Source organism: Balaenoptera acutorostrata, chromosome 1 (genome assembly GCF_949987535.1).
Source record: "Balaenoptera acutorostrata chromosome 1, mBalAcu1.1, whole genome shotgun sequence".
In the NCBI taxonomy this organism is placed as follows: domain Eukaryota; kingdom Metazoa; phylum Chordata; class Mammalia; order Artiodactyla; family Balaenopteridae; genus Balaenoptera; species Balaenoptera acutorostrata.
Window position 1 is genome coordinate 127608640 of NC_080064.1, and position 17600 is coordinate 127626239.

The 17600-nt window shown below is 49.5% G+C and overlaps 1 protein-coding gene across 6 annotated transcripts; it reads left to right on the forward strand.

Moving 5' to 3' along the window:
- The first annotated feature begins 1340 nt into the window (after positions 1-1340).
- Positions 1341-16347, forward strand: POGK (pogo transposable element derived with KRAB domain). Of its 6 annotated transcripts, none has more exons than XM_057527548.1 (6): positions 1341-1544; positions 3019-3152; positions 8712-8838; positions 9563-9730; positions 11031-12514; positions 14338-16347. In XM_057527548.1, exons 2-5 carry the CDS (start codon positions 3021-3023, stop codon positions 12500-12502), a joined length of 1899 nt encoding a protein of 632 aa, XP_057383531.1. In that variant the 5' UTR covers positions 1341-1544; positions 3019-3020; the 3' UTR covers positions 12503-12514; positions 14338-16347. The 6 variants fall into 6 exon arrangements, with proteins under 6 accessions (XP_057383531.1, XP_057383545.1, XP_057383537.1 ...); XM_057527562.1 differs by having other exon boundaries at positions 1346-1544; positions 9563-9661; positions 14338-16346; XM_057527554.1 differs by lacking the exon at positions 1341-1544 and adding an exon at positions 1976-2785.
- Positions 16348-17600: the final 1253 nt, after the last annotated feature.

The window sequence follows — 17600 nt, forward strand, 5'->3', positions numbered from 1 at the left end:
CTCTTTGGTCTTGGTCTTTGGTTGTCCGCCATAATTACACTTCAAAGACGCGATTGTCATACTACATTTTATATATTGAGAGCTCCACAGTTCCACTGTAGCCTCTCCATGGCAGACAGAAATCAAAGTCACATATAAATAAATACAGGAATGGCGACAAAAACTCGGAGAAATCTTTCCCTGCAGGCACTCAGGTCTCAGGGACAGTCTGAAATTTTTGACAAAATTCTCTCCTTGACCAAATTTTAGTCAGGCTCCTCTGAACCCTCTTTTCCACTAGGCCTCTGCATGGGACACATACACAACCCCTATGGTCCTCAGCCCTCCCAGCCCAGTTGTAGCAAGAATCCTGCTAAATCAGTTTAGAGAGAACCCCCCACCCTGGATATCCGATCAATCTGGCTTGCCATCAGCAAGCATCCCGTTAAATCGGTTTAGCAAGAGTCCCTCTACCCTTCTTGTCTCCTCTTAGTATTCCATCCACTGACCTCCTCACTCCGAGGTGGGTGCTAATTCCCCAACTAGTCTTTGCTGTATTCAGAGTTGAGCAGGAGAGCTCAGCTCTATTGCGATAGTCTTGCCAGCTATCTCAATAATCCCGAATAAAGTCCTACTTTTCCGCTTTAACAATTGTCAGAATAATTTCTTCTTTAATGAGTTCCCAACAAAAAACCAAACCCGGGATCTTTTTCTGGAATGAGAAGAGATTCAGGGCTTCTCCGCTCACTTTTGTTGTATTGTCCACAGAGCTGCACGCAAATTCTTTGAACATTTTGGAGAAGATCCTTCTATAGTTACTTCCTCCATGGCATTACACATTTGGGATTTAACACGCAACAACTACAAAAATCAGGAAGTTCCTTCCACAAGTATATTACCTACGAAGTTCTGCCAGAATATGCATATGCATGCTTCCCGAAAGATCCTAGACCCCTCCTCACTCCCCCCAACCCCCTCGCTGGTCTACTCTTCATAACACATTCCTTGAAGCATGCCTTAGCGTGCCTCGAGTGCTCGTCCAAGCAAGTGCAAAGCAGTGGTTCATGCAAATAAGCGCATGAACGTGTGCACCCTGGCTACATTCAGTTCAAACATAAATCCGGGCTCTTCCTGCCTCATCTATGCTGAGGTCGCACATGGTGCACAGGAAACTGCACCAGGGGGAGCGGAGAGGGCAGAGAGCACCACTACTCAGGCCAGCGAGGCGGAGCCGGGCGGAGGGTCGGGAGCTCAGCCAGGAGGAGCGCGCGGCGCGTACCGGCCGGAAGCCACGCCGGGAGGAGGGTCGGGAGCTGGCGCGGGAGCCGTCCCCCGGCGCCGCAGCGGCCCGCTGACATCAGCCGCGCTCCTCCCCTCGCCTCCCAACACCCTCAGCTCCCGGCCGGACCCTCCCTCCTCCCACCACGTGTCCTCCCCGCTCCCTCCCGAGGGGCCGCGCGCACGGGAAGCCGGAGAGACGGGAAGGATGGCGCTGTGACAGCCCGGCCGGAGCCCTCGGCGTCTCCACCGCGGCCCCGGCCCACGCCCCGGCTCTCGGCCCGGCGGTGAGTGCGCGCGGGCCGGCGGGCGGGCGGGGCGGGGGCCGGGGGCGACACGGCCCCTCCCTCGGGCCCCCGGCGGTTGGGCCGCGGCGGGGGCGGGGGGTCCCGAGGCTGCAGCTGCAACTGCCGCCGCCACTGCCTTTGTTGCGGGCCCGCCGGGGAAGGCAGGCGGCGCCGGCCCCGGCCGCTCGGCAGGTGCGCTGGGGCCGGGAGCGGGCCAGGCGGGGAGACGGGCCGGGCCGGGCGCGGGCAGGGGGGCGGCAGGAGCGCTCCCGGTGCGGGGCCGCGGAGAAAGGGAAATGGGACAAGATGGCTGGAGAAACCGGAGCGCGCCCGGGGGCGCGGCAGCGGCGGCGGGCGGGGCGCCGGGCGGGTGGGCGGTGGCGGCAGAGGATACCTCTTCGCCTGCACCTTCGCCGCGGGGCGGCGCCCCCATCCCCCCATCTCCCTCCCGGGAGCCGGCGGGGGAGGCCGCGGCCAAGTTCGGGCCCCAGCTCCAGGGATCTGAAGCCTGTTCCACCCGCCCCAGACCTATCCTGCCGCATTCGCCCGTCTTTTTTGAAAATATCGAAGAAGCAGACTTTGAACTCCGGAAGGATCTTTTCTTTGGAAGCCCGGGAGGATGCGGCCCACAAGATGCACGCTCACTCCACACTTAGGAATTGCCCGCGCCCCTAGAGGGCAGGAGCGCGGCCCTTTGTACTGGCCTAGGAGCTGGGCGAGAGAATTTGCAGGAGAGAGGGAATTTGCGGCCCAGAGGCAGCGAGTCTTCCCAGTGGCGGTGGGCCCCAGAGCCTGGCCCCAGCTGATTTCTGCACCTTCTTGGGTGTCCAGGCATTACCCCTCACTAAGGATCACCGACTCCTGGGCTTGGAAAGTCGCTTAAGGCAGAACACTCTTATTTTCTGACCTGGCTCATGGACAGAACCTTTGAATCTGGAAAATCCAGGCACTCTGGGCCAACCAACCTCCTGATGCTGAACTGGCCCTGTAGGAACAACCCAGTTGAGCGAGTGCTCTATCTGTGTTCAAATGCCTTCATTGAAAGGAAGCCAACACCACTGTCTTGCTGCCAATTCCATGTTTGGGTGGCACTGGCTGTGAGAAAGTTCTGCCATTTGATGAACTCTTTAAAACCTCTTCCTGGAATGTTTACTCAGCGGCCTGTTCTGCCTTTGGGTCTCTACAGAACCAGTCTGGTCTCTCTTACACAGATAGCTTTTTAAATATTTGAAGGCAGCCAGGTATGCTATCTGCCTGCAACCCTCTTCTTATCATAATTAAATATGTCACCTTCCAGCTTCCTGGTGCTTTCCCTGAAACCCTTCCTCCCCAGGCCTGGCCCTGTCCCCTTCCATTGTTCCAGCTGAACTGTGCTTGGGGCTAAAAAGGTTTGTGTAGCCTGAGCTGCCCCCATCACAGGCTTTAAAGAGTTCACACTAGCACCTGAGTTTTCTGAACTGAATCTTGCTTGCAGAGATGGAGTCCACAGCCTACCCTCTCAATATGACCCTGAAAGAAGAGGAAGAAGAAGAAGAGATTCAGAGCCGGGAACTGGAGGATGGCCCCACAGATATGCAGAAAGTCCGAATCTGCTCAGAGGGCGGATGGGTAAGTAAGAAGGTGTGGAGTCCACACATAGCTGTGAGGGGCAGGCCTGGGAACCAGGCTTGTATTAAGTCTCTTCCTCAAGCAGACATAGGAAGTAAAAATAGCCTAGCCCGGTGTGTTTGCATTCCTGAGAAAACAGTTCTGTGGCTTTAAAAGGCACAGTGAAGAATGGAGGAACTGGTTATGGGAACAGTCCCTTCAGGCATGCAGCTTCAGGCACGCCATCAGGATCGGAAGTCCAAGAGGCCACGACTGTGTCTCTCTCCTGTACCCATGGGTTCCCTATGTCCTGCTCAATGCCAGGCACCTTGTAGATACCAACCAAATCTCCGCTGACCTATGTGAAAGAAAAATTGTTCTGGCATTTGTTAAGATGATAAGGAAGACTATTCAGGACTATTGAGATAGGTTTCAAGACTGTCACAATAGGGGAGAGAGATCGGGCTCAGCAAGTGGGGATTTATAGCCAAGGAGCAGAGCGGAGGGCTCAGTGGATGGAAAATTACTAAGGGGAGACATCCACGGTGGGGAGTTCTTTCTAAACTGACTTAGCAGGATTCTTGCTAAAACTGGTCTGGGCAGACTGAGAACCGGAGGTGGGTACATATGTGTCCAAGATAGAGGCCTAGTGGAGAAGAGGGCTCAGAGGAGCCTGACCACAGTTTGGGTGAGGAGAGAGTCTTTATCACCTACCGCTGGTTGAAGGGAACCATTTAAACTATTTAAGTAAGTCTTGGGGCACTGAACTGACGTGAGGAGAGCTTTATGAGACGAGGCCAGTTGGTTCTGTGTGAACACCTCTTACAGTAGTTGACACAGGAGAGAGCTGCATTTCCAGCTGTTCCTGGATGGAGGGATTGGGATGGTAGGCAGCAGTGAATAGGGAGCATATCCAAACAGCATAGTGTGATAGCATTAGAGTAAACTTATAAAAGTGTAAATGCAACAGATATTTATAGTCATCGTTAGGTACATTATTCACAGTACTTACTGGACTTCATGATAATTGGGCATGAATGGTAAACATTTTAAAGAAGCAACAAAATGACATTCCTTTTCTCTGCTCAGTTTTCCACTGTGTATGAATGTCATCGGTATACGTATCCTTTGTTTCCAATGAGAGATCTGTATTCATAGAATCATGGTCCTTCCAAACTATCCAGTCCCGCTCCGCTCCCACTGCACGGGGTGCAGCAAGGTTATCTACCTTGCCCCTAGGATACACATGTACGCTGACATTTGTTCTTAAAAACACCTCTTGAGGTGGAACCTTCAAAGTGGTGCATTTTGTTGTATGTATGTTATACTTCAATAAAAACAATTTAAAGCAATACAACACCAGGCTCTGGGTTTGCTTATCTAGCTGTGGAGGCTGGATTGCATTTGTCTCTTCGGCCCACCCTGGCCTCCTCCCCAGTTCAGATCCATGCAGCTGGGGAGATTTTGGAGAGCAGGCGTCAGTCCCATCTAGCCCTGAGCAAGAACTCATGGCTTTGAGGCTGCATTGGCCAACTGAGAACATCTACACAGAATGGAGAAGTGCGCAAAACAGGTGCGGTAGAAGCGAACATGTGAGTGTATTGGGACAACACAGAGAGGAGCAAGGTGAAGCCCATGCTTGGCTGGGAAAGAAGGAGGTAACCAGAGGAGCTGGAGGAGGGGGACTGGCATGTGTGGCACCCAGGCAGTCTGCCATCCATCCGCAGCTACTGAGCACAGTGCTGGGTGTTATTAAGGCAAGATCCCTAGTCTCGCGGGGGTACTAGTCTTGTGAGGAAGATAGGGAAGTAAATCTAATTAACTGCACAGTATCTGGAGTTCTGTGGGGGAAGTCAGCTCAGGACGGGCTCTGCTGCAGGCTGGAGAACTGGAGAAGGCAGGCAGGGACCTGGTCTGGAGCAGTAGGCAATTTTGCCCCCAGCCCCATCCCTCCCAGGGGCGTCTGGGTGGAGATGTTTTTGGTTGTCATGACTTGGGGTGGGGCTTGGGGAGTGGGAGATCCTACTGGCATCTCCTGGGTGGAGGCCAGGGACGCTGCTACCCATCGGTGATGCACAGGACAGCTCCCACAACGAAGAATTATCTGGCCAAAAATGTCAGCAGTGCTGAGGTGGGAAAAACCCTGCTCCTAGAGCATTAAAACTAGGGGAAGAAAAGAATCGAATATGTATTTTGGTTGTTTGGGATTGTGTTAGAGTGATCAGTAAAAGCTTTTCAAACCAAAGAGTCATGCTGTATATTAGGGTAATATTTCGTGGGAGAATTGGAGTAGAAATCCAATTTCAAGTAGAAAAAAGGGAAACTGTACTTCGAACCAAGGCTTAGGAATAGGTGGAAGCAGCCAAGGGAAGGGAGGGTGTTGCCCTCCAGGCAGCCAGACGCAAAAGCACTGGAGAGGAAAGCTGGTGTGTGCAGAGTCAGGAGCAGCTCCTGCAGCTGGAGCCTGCAGTGCGTGTCAGGGTGTGGAGGGGATGGGTGAGAGAAGCAGAGGGGGCCAGGGGACCGAGCCAGCCCTGCGGGGGAGTGTGCTGCGCCCAGGAGTCTGAGCTCCCTCCCTAGCAGCTCTGAGGGAGAAGTCTTCGGCTCCTCTTTCTAAGGGACCCTAGGGTTTGGCTTGTCTTTCTAAGGGACCCTAGGGTTTGCTACCGCCACCAGGCAGAGGCCGCTTGGCCTAAGTGGCCTGCCGAGAAGGCACGGGCTTGGGAGTCAGACTTGCTAACTCTGTGACCTTGGGCAAGATACTTATCAGCCCTGTTTCCTCACCCATAAAACTGGGGTGGTGATCCCCGTATCCCTGTATTATTTAAAGGATTCAGTAAGATAACACGTTTAACCACGTAAGAGGGAGCGCCCTACACAGTGCCTGGCATACAGCAGGCACTCAATCAGTGCACCGGTCCCAGCCCTCGAAGTGCTGTCTTTGCTGGGTGGTCGTGCAGCTCTGTCAGCGAGCCTGGGCAGCGTGTAAGTACTTTAGGACGGTTACCCTTGGAGATAAGCGTTGGAACGCCAGCTCGTGGGACCGAGTGAGGCAGCGCACAGAAGCTGAAGGAAGAACACCTGTCTAATGAGTCCTTGACCTTCTGAGGGAAGGGAGGAAGGCGGGGATCGAGGGCCTCTACCTGTGAGGCCAAGCAAGGGTGTCCAGGGGTTGGATGCCGGCTGCCTGATTTCTGAGTCTGGCCCAGGGCTGGCCCTGTTTACCTTCTGCCGTGCTCGGCTAGATAAAAGGCCTCTGTGGAGAGAGGGGACGCCTGCACAGCAGGGCTGGCTGAAGGCTTGCTCAATTCTCACAGAAGGTTGCTGTGAGGAGGATTCCTAAGCCACTGCACTGTGCGCCTCTGGAGCATAATGTGGGCTTGTCTGAGGATCCTCCAGGGCTCAGTCATAAATGGGAGGAGATGACTCCAGCCCCAGCCTCCAGCTGCCTTCTCACCACTCCAGGGCTGCTGATATTTTTACCAGGCCCAGGACGTGTTACCTTCTACAAGGATCGATACGGGTAGCCCCTCTGAAATGACAGGCATAGCCAGTCCTGTGTCCTGTTTTATCAGCAAAGGGAAAGGGACTATAAATAGGTATGGCCTAGATCTGGAATTTCCTAGGGAGAGAAAAGGCCAAAGGGAGAGTTGTTTAAAAGCCTGGGAAGTGGGATGGGGTGGGATGGAAAATTCCTGGCTGCCTGGCTTTCCAGATTGATGAAGTCTGAGCGGAGCCTAGAGACCAATCCGTTTGTACCTCCTGGTATTTTACACTAGGGATTTTTGTCCATTCTTACTCCAAAGAGTAAGTTCAGTTTTGTGACAGATAAATTTTAACGATTATTTGAAGCTATTCCAAGTGGAATAAGAGAAGGGAAGTTCAGAGGTTATTTGCTTAAATCTTTGATTCAAGAACGCATTTTTAAGGGATTACTACGTACAGGAAGTGTTCTAGGCTTAGGGAAACAAAACGGAATAAGCGCAGGTTCTGCCCTCAGTGAGCCAATATTCTAGTGGAAGAAGCAGACAGGTAAGCCAAGAGGACTCTGCAGCGTGATAAGTGCCACCAGAGCCTTGAGCCCAGGGCGTCACAGGGCACACAGCCTGGGTTGGGACCAATTCCCCGGGGAACAGGATGTCTGGGCTGAGTCTTGGAAGGCGGGTGGGTGTCAGCCAGGCCAAGAATGGGGAGGACCTCCGAGGCAGCGGAGCACCATGTGCGGGGACACGGAGGGTCTGAGGATGGTTTGCTCAGGGAACTGCAGCAGCTGAGTACCGCTGAGCGTGTGCGGGGTGGGGGCGGAGGCCTGCGAGCTGGTTACCTGGGAGGCCCCTCTGCCCTCTGTAAGGGCGGGAGCCTCGAAGTCAGACAGTGCTGTGTCCCACTCTCAACCCTGCCGTTATTGGCTGTGTGACTTTGGGCCAGAAACGGGGCTGCTCTGAGCCAGTTTCCTCCTTAATTAAATGGGGCTGTGGGGGGAAATAAGGGAAGCAGTTACGGGGCCTTTCCTAGGAGGTTCTCCCTATGTGGAAGAGGCTGTGAGGTGGGGAGGGACGAGGTGGGCTTCGTGAATAAGGAAGAAGGGCCAGGAGATCTAGATGATTGATGGCCGGGTGCCTGAAGAAGCTGCAGGCGGTGCAGACACTGAACTTTTCTAAGCAGATTAAAAACAGTACTCTGATCCCCCAGGCCCTAGATTCAGCTATGGGGAATAACTGAAAGCAGCAGCCCAGATCCCTTACCACTGAATACGATGAACTTTGGAGTAGGATTTTTAATGACTGAAAGAAAACACATAGTAAAAAGAAAAGCAGATAGTTGAACAAGATGGGGTCGGTCTGGGTGGCTTGGCTGCATTTGGCTGCTCAGGTACCCCCGTCCCACTGGCCCATGGGGGTGGGGAGGTAGGTGAGCCGGGAGCGGGAGTAGAGCCCTCTTCTCTGTCCTTAGGGCTTCCTGCTGAGTATCTAGGCATCAAAGCAAAGCAGTTTGCTCTAGTATCTCATTACATAAATTGAAGCTCTAATTAGCCCTTCTGTCCTCCCCCTCCGCCCTCCTCCTCCTCCCCCTCCCCCTCCTCCTCCCCCCCCGGCCCCTCCCTGGCCGCTTTGGGTTCTGAGTCAAAAACTGGGGCTAGTGCCCTGCAGATGGAGACTAGTGCCCAGGAGGCCCCCAACACCCTCCTGGGCTGAGGATCTGTGACCAAGAGAGAGCAGGGTTGTGTTGGTGGGGCAGCTGTCTCAGGGTGTTTCCTTGAGCGTGGTTGGTTCTGGCTCTGGGTGGGGGCTAAGCCGTGATCAGCTCTCCCTGCTGTATGTGAGGATCCAGTGTGTCCCAACCAGTACGGGGGGCTTTTCTTCTCAAGGTGCTGCTCCTTATCTGTGGATGCCGGGGGAGGAGAGCACTCAGCAGGGCACGGAAGACCTTGTTTTTGTCTTGGTTTTGCTTCTCGGAGGAGCCGTGTGACTGAGGACAGACGTTTCCCCGGGCCCAAGCCCTCGCCTGTGAGATGAGGGTGTGTGATCTGTGTGTGCACGTGCCTACTAGTCGTTGAGAAAGGCCTGTTCACTGTTCCAGGTGCCAGCCCTATTCGATGAGGTGGCCATATATTTTTCCGATGAGGAGTGGGAAGTTTTGACGGAGCAACAAAAGGCCCTCTACCGGGAGGTCATGAGGATGAATTATGAAACTGTCCTGTCCCTGGGTAAAGCTTTGTTTTCCTTTGTCTCCTAGAAGCTCTGAGCCCAGAGAATTGTTTCCATGTCTCTCTTCTCTGGTGTATCCAACATCCCTCTCTCCTGAACTTGGAGTCTGTCCCCTCAATGCCTGTGCCCATTTAATTTCCTGTTTTTGATTTAGGCAGGATATAAATATTGTGTCCTTCTACTCAGCAGCTTGTGCCAGCTCTCAGAACGATCCTCATTCAACCCAGGCATTCTCATCAAAAAAAAGAAAAAATAAGATATAATCTAAGAATTGTTACCCTGTCAGCCTTAGAAGCTTGGGGACATATTCTCAAAGAATCCTTGCTCCCTTCCCAGCATTGATATCCATATTATTGGAATGTAACCATATTAGAATGTAACCATTTGGAGGGATTTCCCCATTTGCTCATCAGGGTACCAGAGTGCTCATTAGATCCGTGGCTGCACCCACCCACTTCCCTGCTAAATGCAGTTCCTTTTTGTTGTTGCTAGTACATTGGCAGAGATTCATAAATCCCCTTGGACAGACCTATTTCCCATCATATTTTTTCTTTAAGTATCCCTGAGCCCTTTCCCCCCACCTTTCATAAATCTGCATATTGAGAAGACTGTGGTGGGGTGGGAGTGGAGGGGAGGGTTTCTTAAGTATTATAAAGCACTTATTTTGGCAGTGTTCCAAGACAGTAACACACAGCTGTTACCTGTTTTATTTCCTATAAACAGAATTCCCATTCCCTAAGCCTGACATGATCACTCGGTTGGAAAGGGAGGAGGAGTCTCAGAATTCTGACGAATGGCAGTTCCAGGGAGGAACCTTTGCAGGTACTATGATTAACCCAATTCAACATCCGTCCAATGGGAGAATAATGAAGACGAATTTTAAGTTTCCAGGTACATTCTGTGGGGTATTTAAGAGTAAGGCAAGGTTGTGAGGCAGAAAGATTATGGGCTTTGGAGTTTGAGAATCTCCTTTCCTATGCTATGTGACCTTAGGCAACTTCATCCACCTCTCTGAGCCTCCATTTCTTCACCTGTCGACTGTCAGTGATAAATCTCAACATGCACCTTTGTATGCAGGTGACCCAAATTGAAGTTTGTATGGCTTTGGTCCAGCGCACATCCTGGGTGCCTTGGCACACCACACACCTCTGAAAACGAAGGAAAATAGTGTGACGAAGCATGCATCCAGGGTTATTTACTTGGCTTCCTGTCTACTTAATCTTGGATAGAAAAAGCAGTAGCAGGTGTAGTACATATTTGAGCAAATATGTCTAAAGAAGCACTTGGTCTTATATCAAGAAACATAGTTAGAGGGCAGGAGTTGGATAAATACAGCTTCCCAACAGCCAGAGTGGTTTGATTTGCCTTCTCTCTATAAGTAATAGTTTAAAATGCTGTATTTCATTGATTCCAAGACACGTTTTTCCCTCACCACTTTAACATCTCTGCAATTGAGAATGCCTCTTAAAATTGATGGCATGTTATAGTTTCACTAGTAGCTTTTTTTTTTTCTTAATGGCATATAATGGTGCATCTTGCAATTGATGGCATCTTAGTTTTGGTGAGATATGGTAATTTCTGTGAGTCGTACTCAACTTCTGTGGCCACCTTCTAAACAGAAACATACAATGAAACCCAGTTCTGACATTGGTATGCAAGAACCATACTTCTGCCTTATAAGCTTAACTTTGCTAAGTGTGGTATTGCTATAGATTTTCTTGGTTTAAAGGATATGATTCAGCCCATGATGATACAAATTCTGTAATATTATGTGGTAATATGGGTTATAATTGGCTTCTCGTCCAGGTAAAGATTATTTTGACCCAAGCATGGCCCACACAGTTAGTATGTGATCCAAGCTTGTTGCCTGTATTCAGTTTCCAGCTCTGCCACTTCCTAGCTCAGCTACCTTGATGCATTACTTAATTTCTCTAGACTCACCTGCAAAGAAGAAATAAACAAAATAAATAAAAAAGTTATTGTGAGAATTAGATGTGGTAATCCATGGGAATTGGCACGGGGGTAAGGATTTCGTAAGTGTTATCTGTTATTAGAGCTACTGCTTTTAGTGAATTTGAGATTAAGGTATTCTTGGTATTTCGACCAAAAAAAAAAAAAAAAAATCAGGGAATGAGCCAGAAATCATTTTACTTACGGGCACTATCTTTGCCCCTGTCTGTCTGTCTGCCAGAAAATGAAGAATCTGACGTGAAGCCGCCAGATTGGGTGGGCCCGGTGAACACGGCCTCCCAGTTTCCCCAGCCTCAGCACCTGGACAGCTATGGCCTCCGTCTGCCTCGGGACATCACAGAGCTGCCCGAGTGGGGCGAGGGGTACCCCTTCTACATGGCCATGGGCTTCCCCGGCTATGACCTCTCGGCAGACGACCTGGCCGGGAAGTTTCAGTTCAGCCGGGGCATGCGCCGCAGTTACGACGCGGGGTTCAAGTTAATGGTGGTGGAGTACGCCGAGAGCACCAACAACTGCCAGGCGGCCAAGCAGTTCGGGGTGCTGGAAAAAAACGTCCGCGACTGGCGCAAAGTGAAGCCGCAGCTGCAGAACGCCCACGCCATGCGGCGCGCCTTCCGGGGCCCCAAAAACGGGCGCTTCGCCCTGGTGGACCAGCGCGTGGCCGAGTACGTTCGATACATGCAGGCCAAAGGGGACCCCATCACCAGGGAGGCCATGCAGCTGAAAGCTCTGGAGATCGCCCAGGAGATGAACATTCCGGAGAAAGGGTTCAAGGCCAGCTTGGGCTGGTGTCGAAGAATGATGCGAAGGTATGACTTGTCTCTGCGGCATAAGGTGCCGGTGCCCCAGCAGCTGCCGGAAGACCTGACCGAGAAGCTCGTCACCTACCAGCGGAGCGTCCTGGCTCTGCGCAGGGCACACGACTACCAGGTGGCTCAGATGGGAAATGCTGACGAGACGCCCATTTGCTTAGAGGTGCCCTCGAGGGTGACTGTGGACAACCAGGGTGAAAAGCCCGTCTTGGTCAAGACGCCAGGCAGGGAGAAACTGAAAATCACAGCCATGCTTGGTGTCTTGGCAGATGGCAGGAAGTTACCTCCGTACATCATTCTGAGGGGCACATACATCCCCCCCGGGAAGTTCCCCAGTGGCATGGAAATCCGTTGTCACCGGTACGGATGGATGACGGAGGACTTGATGCAGGACTGGTTGGAAGTGGTGTGGAGGCGGAGAACCGGTGCAGTGCCCAAGCAGCGAGGGATGCTGATCCTGAACGGCTTCCGGGGCCACGCCACTGATTCGGTGAAGAGCTCCATGGAAAGCATGAGCACCGATATGGTCATCATCCCGGGGGGCCTGACCTCGCAGCTGCAGGTGTTGGATGTGGTGGTCTACAAACCCCTGAATGACAGTGTCCGGGCCCAGTACTCCAACTGGCTCCTGGCGGGGAACCTGGCACTGAGCCCCACGGGGAACGCCAAGAAGCCGCCCCTTGGCCTCTTTCTGGAGTGGGTCATGGTGGCGTGGAATAGCATCTCAAGCGAATCCATCGTCCAGGGGTTCAAGAAGTGCCACATCTCTAGCAACTTGGAGGACGAGGATGACGTCCTGTGGGAAATCGAGAGCGAGCTGCCAGGAGGAGGGGAACCGCCCAAAGAGTGCGACACTGAGAGCCTGACAGAGAGCAACTGAGGGATAGCCAAGGTAAGCAGTCGGGAGGAACTGCCCGGCGCCTACCCTGAGGGACGTGTTGGGTTCCGCAAACACCTTTTCTCTTGCCATTATTTTCCTCTGTTTCCGAGAACTCTTCGAGCCCACAGTGCAGTGCTGTAGGTAACAGGCCATCAGCATTTTCTCCTTTATGTGAAACTTTGGTTGCTTGGCTTATTTCGTGGGTATTTTGTATAATGCATGAAGTGAACAAGGAGTGAGCTCCCAGAACATTTAATCTGAGAGCCGTAATTATCGCTGAAATTATTTGGGCCTGAAAGAGTGTAGTCTGACATGGCTCCGATAAGAAAAAGTTTTGTCTGCAAAACCAAAATTTTTCTTCCCCTTATAAATCGTGCTGAACATTTAGGGCCAGTGTGTGTACCTGATTCACTTGGAGCGGCCGTGCTCGCCTTGGCTAGCCTGTAGGGCTGGGACGTAAGGACGCATGTGCCTTCGGACTGTGTCCCCTGGGCCTCGGGTCTCCGTCCTGGGGTGGTGTGCAGTAGCCCAGTGGGGAAGGAAAGAAATAGCTTATGCCTGCTTCTCCCTGGGAGTTCAAAAGTGTGTTTTAAACCATCATCTTATTCTCATGACATTCACATGGAGTGAACAATTATAATAATTTCACAGACGTTTGAAGGGTGATATTTTTAAATTCAAACTGCACCAAAAAATAAAAAAATAGAAAAAACCAGAATGCTTATCTCGGACTACAGTGAGTAAAGTCTAAGGACTGAGGACGACAGGCCCGAGAATTTTCAGTTGAGTATAGAAGGGCAACAGCTTTAAAAGGAAGTGGGGAGTGGGGGGGCTACCAGATATCACTAGAGGAGTGAGCCTCCCCACCTGGACCCCTTAAGAGAGGAGAACGACCACCTACAGTGGGCAACGTACAGAGAGAACAGACATTTCATTTTACCTTCTTGTTCTCATTTCCCTCACTGTCAGTTCATTTGTTCCTCCAGACAGTGTTTAATATGAAGAGAGCACTCCTTTTACAGAGGACCTAAAAGTATCTTGACGGTTTCTTTTTCTTTCCTTTAAAGTATAATTAGGTATTTCCACCCTACTTGCTTCTTTCTCCAAATGAAATGCTAAGAGAAATCTTCTGTTACACCGCCCCCCTTCATGCTGTGTAAGTTGAAGAGTGACTTATGTCTCCTTCCCTGCCCCCAAATCAAACTGTACTCCTAACATTGAACCGCAGTGTTATTCTGAGACCCCTAGAATTACAGAGCCAAGGAGAAGTTCTTACTATTACAGCCAAAATCACCAAAATTGCTTTTCTCCCCTCATGTTCCCTTATTCTTTCACTCCGTGAATTCAGCCTCCCTTTTCTGGTAATCATTACACTGCCTCCACTGGATATCAGGCTTTGAATTATAGTGACTTTTTATCCTTTTTACCTTCCCGCCCCCCCCCGCCCCCTGTTAGATAACATTTTTGTGTGTTTTTAATTTTCTAAGCTATTTGCTACCCAAAGGACTGGATCAAAAACTGCCAGAAGAGGAAAGGGAGAAAAACAATGCCGGGCTACAGCTATGTACGTAGGCATTTATGTCCGATCCCAGCCATGAGCTTTGGCTCATCTTGACAGCCACGGTTCTCTGTACAGCTGCCCTGTTTTTGAGCTGAGGAAGTGCTAGAAGTAGACAGGGATTCTCATCGAACAAGACATTTTGGAGACAACATGGGCATAAAACAGCCTCTTCTCATCTGTTTGGAAATCTAATGGAATAAATATGTTCTTGAAAAGTTATACAATGTCTAAAATCCAAGGGTTAACTCACACTTAGGTTCTCTCTGTTTTCCAGCAAATGAACTGTATTTGGAACAGTTGAGGAGGAAAATCCTCAAGAAGATTCCTCACAGCGTGGATACACAGGGAGCAGCAGGAAGAGGCCATGGGGCTCAGAACAGCCCAGGTCTGGACAGCAGCCTGAGCATCCTGTCTTGGGACGCCGCCCACCCTCGCCCCACGTCCATGAGGTGTCAGAAAAGTCTAGGACCCTTCACTTCATCAGAGACATGATTAGAAAAGAAACTGCTTCTGCCTCATTTCTTGTTTTAGAGATTACTCCATGTGTCCATCAAAAGAAACCTGTAGATAGATAGGAATGAACAAAGGTATTTCCTGGAGAAGAGGCCATTTGTTCAGCACCAATAAGAGACTCATCATACGGGCCCAACTCCACTGGTATTCCTTCTGTGGAGAAAACCTCAAGTCAATGTTTTTTCTTCTGCCTTTAAAAATGCTTCCATTAGTAGAACCTGTCCCCACACAGGTCAAGACTGCAGAGAAGGCTTTGTAGAAATGGTCATTTATGTACACCTGCTACTTAACGCATTTCCTCTTTTGGAAAAATGAGATGCTAATGATAACAACAAAATTCAGACATACTGGCCTGGTGCCAGCAGATGGCTTTTCTATAGACAAACTAGGTTAGTGAGGAAGATGCAGATTAAAATAAACTATGCCGTTTCATTTATCTTCCCCATCTGGTTGGCAGCTAGACTTTTCTAGGGTCTCATTTAATGGCCCTATTTTTCATTATTATTATATTTAATGATAGGGTAGCATTTAGTACACAAGCTCTTCTGTTTCTCAGGCTGCCTGCAGAAGAAGTCACCATAAATTATCTGCTGTCTACATGGTACAAAGCTCATTGACCCATCTGATACTTGTTTTGTTAATTCCTTTAATATTTTTTTCACAAGCGTGGTGAGAGGGCGTGGCCCGTTAGCCACAGCTGTTTGAAGACTTCTTCTATCCTGCAGAAATAGGTGGGAGGTCTTTGAATTTTTACACTAAAGTAATTTGCATTCCCACATAAGTTGAGTGTTATGAAAACATTCCTTCAAAGCTACCTGTGCTACGAAAACTATGCCAGAACCTCATAGACAAAGCCATTGTTAGAAATGTCATTCCAATGTCAGATCTGGTTAACAGGCTACCATAACCACTTTTCCTTCCTGTAGACCCAGCTCATTTGTATATTATACTGTTCTTGGCATTTTGAAACACCTATTTCTACTCAGGTATTCAATTTCCTATTAGTGATTCACCTTCCCCATTTTTTAAAACCAGTTTTCCTCCAAGAGGGGAAATTTCACCTAACTTCTGATATCTGAATAACTTTCAATGTTTGAATCATTTCCCCATTTGCTTTTACCTGTACTGTATTGTCATATCAAACGGCATCTAAATCCAGCTACTTTTCATTCCAGAAGTTTTCATTCCCTCCAATTCCACTTAATTTATCCTCCACTATCCTGGATCCTAGCCCTTTCCTCTTCGTGTCCTACTTTACTTGCTTTGGGAGCTTAAAGGATTTTATAAGACCTAATTTTTGGTTCCTGCATTGGAGCCATAGTTGTCTTGCAGGGAAGAGTAGAAAATGGGTTCAACTCCTGTTTCATTCCACCAACACCTCCTTGAGTCTCATCGTCAGCTGATAGATGATGCCTTAACAGGTTGCTTAGCACTGGAACTTCCCTAGAGTAATGGCTCTACTGTCAGGGTTTTTCTGGGCTCATTCTTCCACTGACTTAATTATGATCTATGCCTAACAGAGCCCCAGTACAACTATTTTGCAGAATGGCTATTACCCTAGAGTTACTATAGCACATATTGAGACATAGTTGTACTCCCCAGTAGATAGGAACTGACTCCGACAATAAACTTTGATAATAAAGACGATAGGCTCTGGTGGTTTTATTATCTGCTAGCCTTATGAAAAGTCACATTTCAAACTCTTCATTTACACTTTATTCTCCACTCAGTTTGGTACCAATATATTACACCCTTGAAATGAAAAAGTCTGTTCATGGGATGGCAGTGTAAGTAATGTTGGTGTCTTTAAAGACAAATGTTACGTGTGTTTTTTTTTTTTTTTTTTTTTTTTTAAAGGCTTTTTTTTTTTTTTTCCTACTTTATTTATTTATTTATTTATTTATTTTTGGCTGTGTTGGGTCTTCGGTTCGTGCGAGGGCTTTCTCTGGTTACGGCAAGTGGGGGCCACTCTTCATCGCGGTGCGGGGACCGCTCTTCATCGCGGTGCGCGGGCCTTTCACTATCGCGGCCCCTCCCGTTGCGGGGCACAGGCTCCAGATGCGCAGGCTCAGTAGCTGTGGCTCACGGGCCCAGTTGCTCCGTGGCATGTGGGATCTTCCCAGACCAGGGCTCGAACCCGTGTCCCCTGCATTAGCAGGCAGATTCTCAACCACTGCGCCACCAGGGAAGCCCCGTTATGTGTGGTTTTAAACTGGCTTTTAAAGGTGGGGGAAAGGGCCCTGGCAAAAATAGCTTTTTCCCTCAATCAGTCATATTTTGGATGCTCTCAGGAAAAATCACACGAAGGAAATTCATAAAGGGATATTAATTTTAAAAGGATGGAAACATGCTAGCAGCTTGATGAACAGAAAACTTGTGTCCTGTTTTCATAAATTTCTCTACAAATGAAAGTATGATGAACCTATATGCCCTTTCATGGTGTGCTTTTAGTCTTGACAATTTACCATGCCCGTAGATTCAATTAAATGTTAATCTACTCTCCAAGAATAATCTAGACATTTTTCCTTTTTTAAGCCGTGAGAATTAAATGCTGAACCAATCTGTTGGTCACAGCATCTAAGTCTGACCCCTAAAACCAAGCTTCCTTACCATTATTCAGGCTGGAGGCATTTTGGTCTGAGTCAAAAGACATGATGAAACACAGGTATTTATCTACGGTCAAAGTGAGCAATCATTTAGAAGACACTTTGTGAACTTCGATCAGGAACGTCGTGATCACTTCAGGCAATGGGAGAAGTGTCAGAGAAATTGTGTGCTTGGTTGATCCCAGCAATGGGTGTCAAAGGTGGTAAGAATGTGTGCTAAGCCAGCACTCTGGTACCTGGTAGAAAATAAGGCAGGCCTTATCAAACCTGGTTTTGCACAATGATACACCTACAGCTAAAAGACAATTGATTACTGAAATCCCTACAGGAAAACTAAGCTTTATTCTAAGCCTGAAATTATCTGGTTTCTAGTAGCTTTTTTCCTCTTTGTAATAGTTATTTTTCTAAATGATGCTTG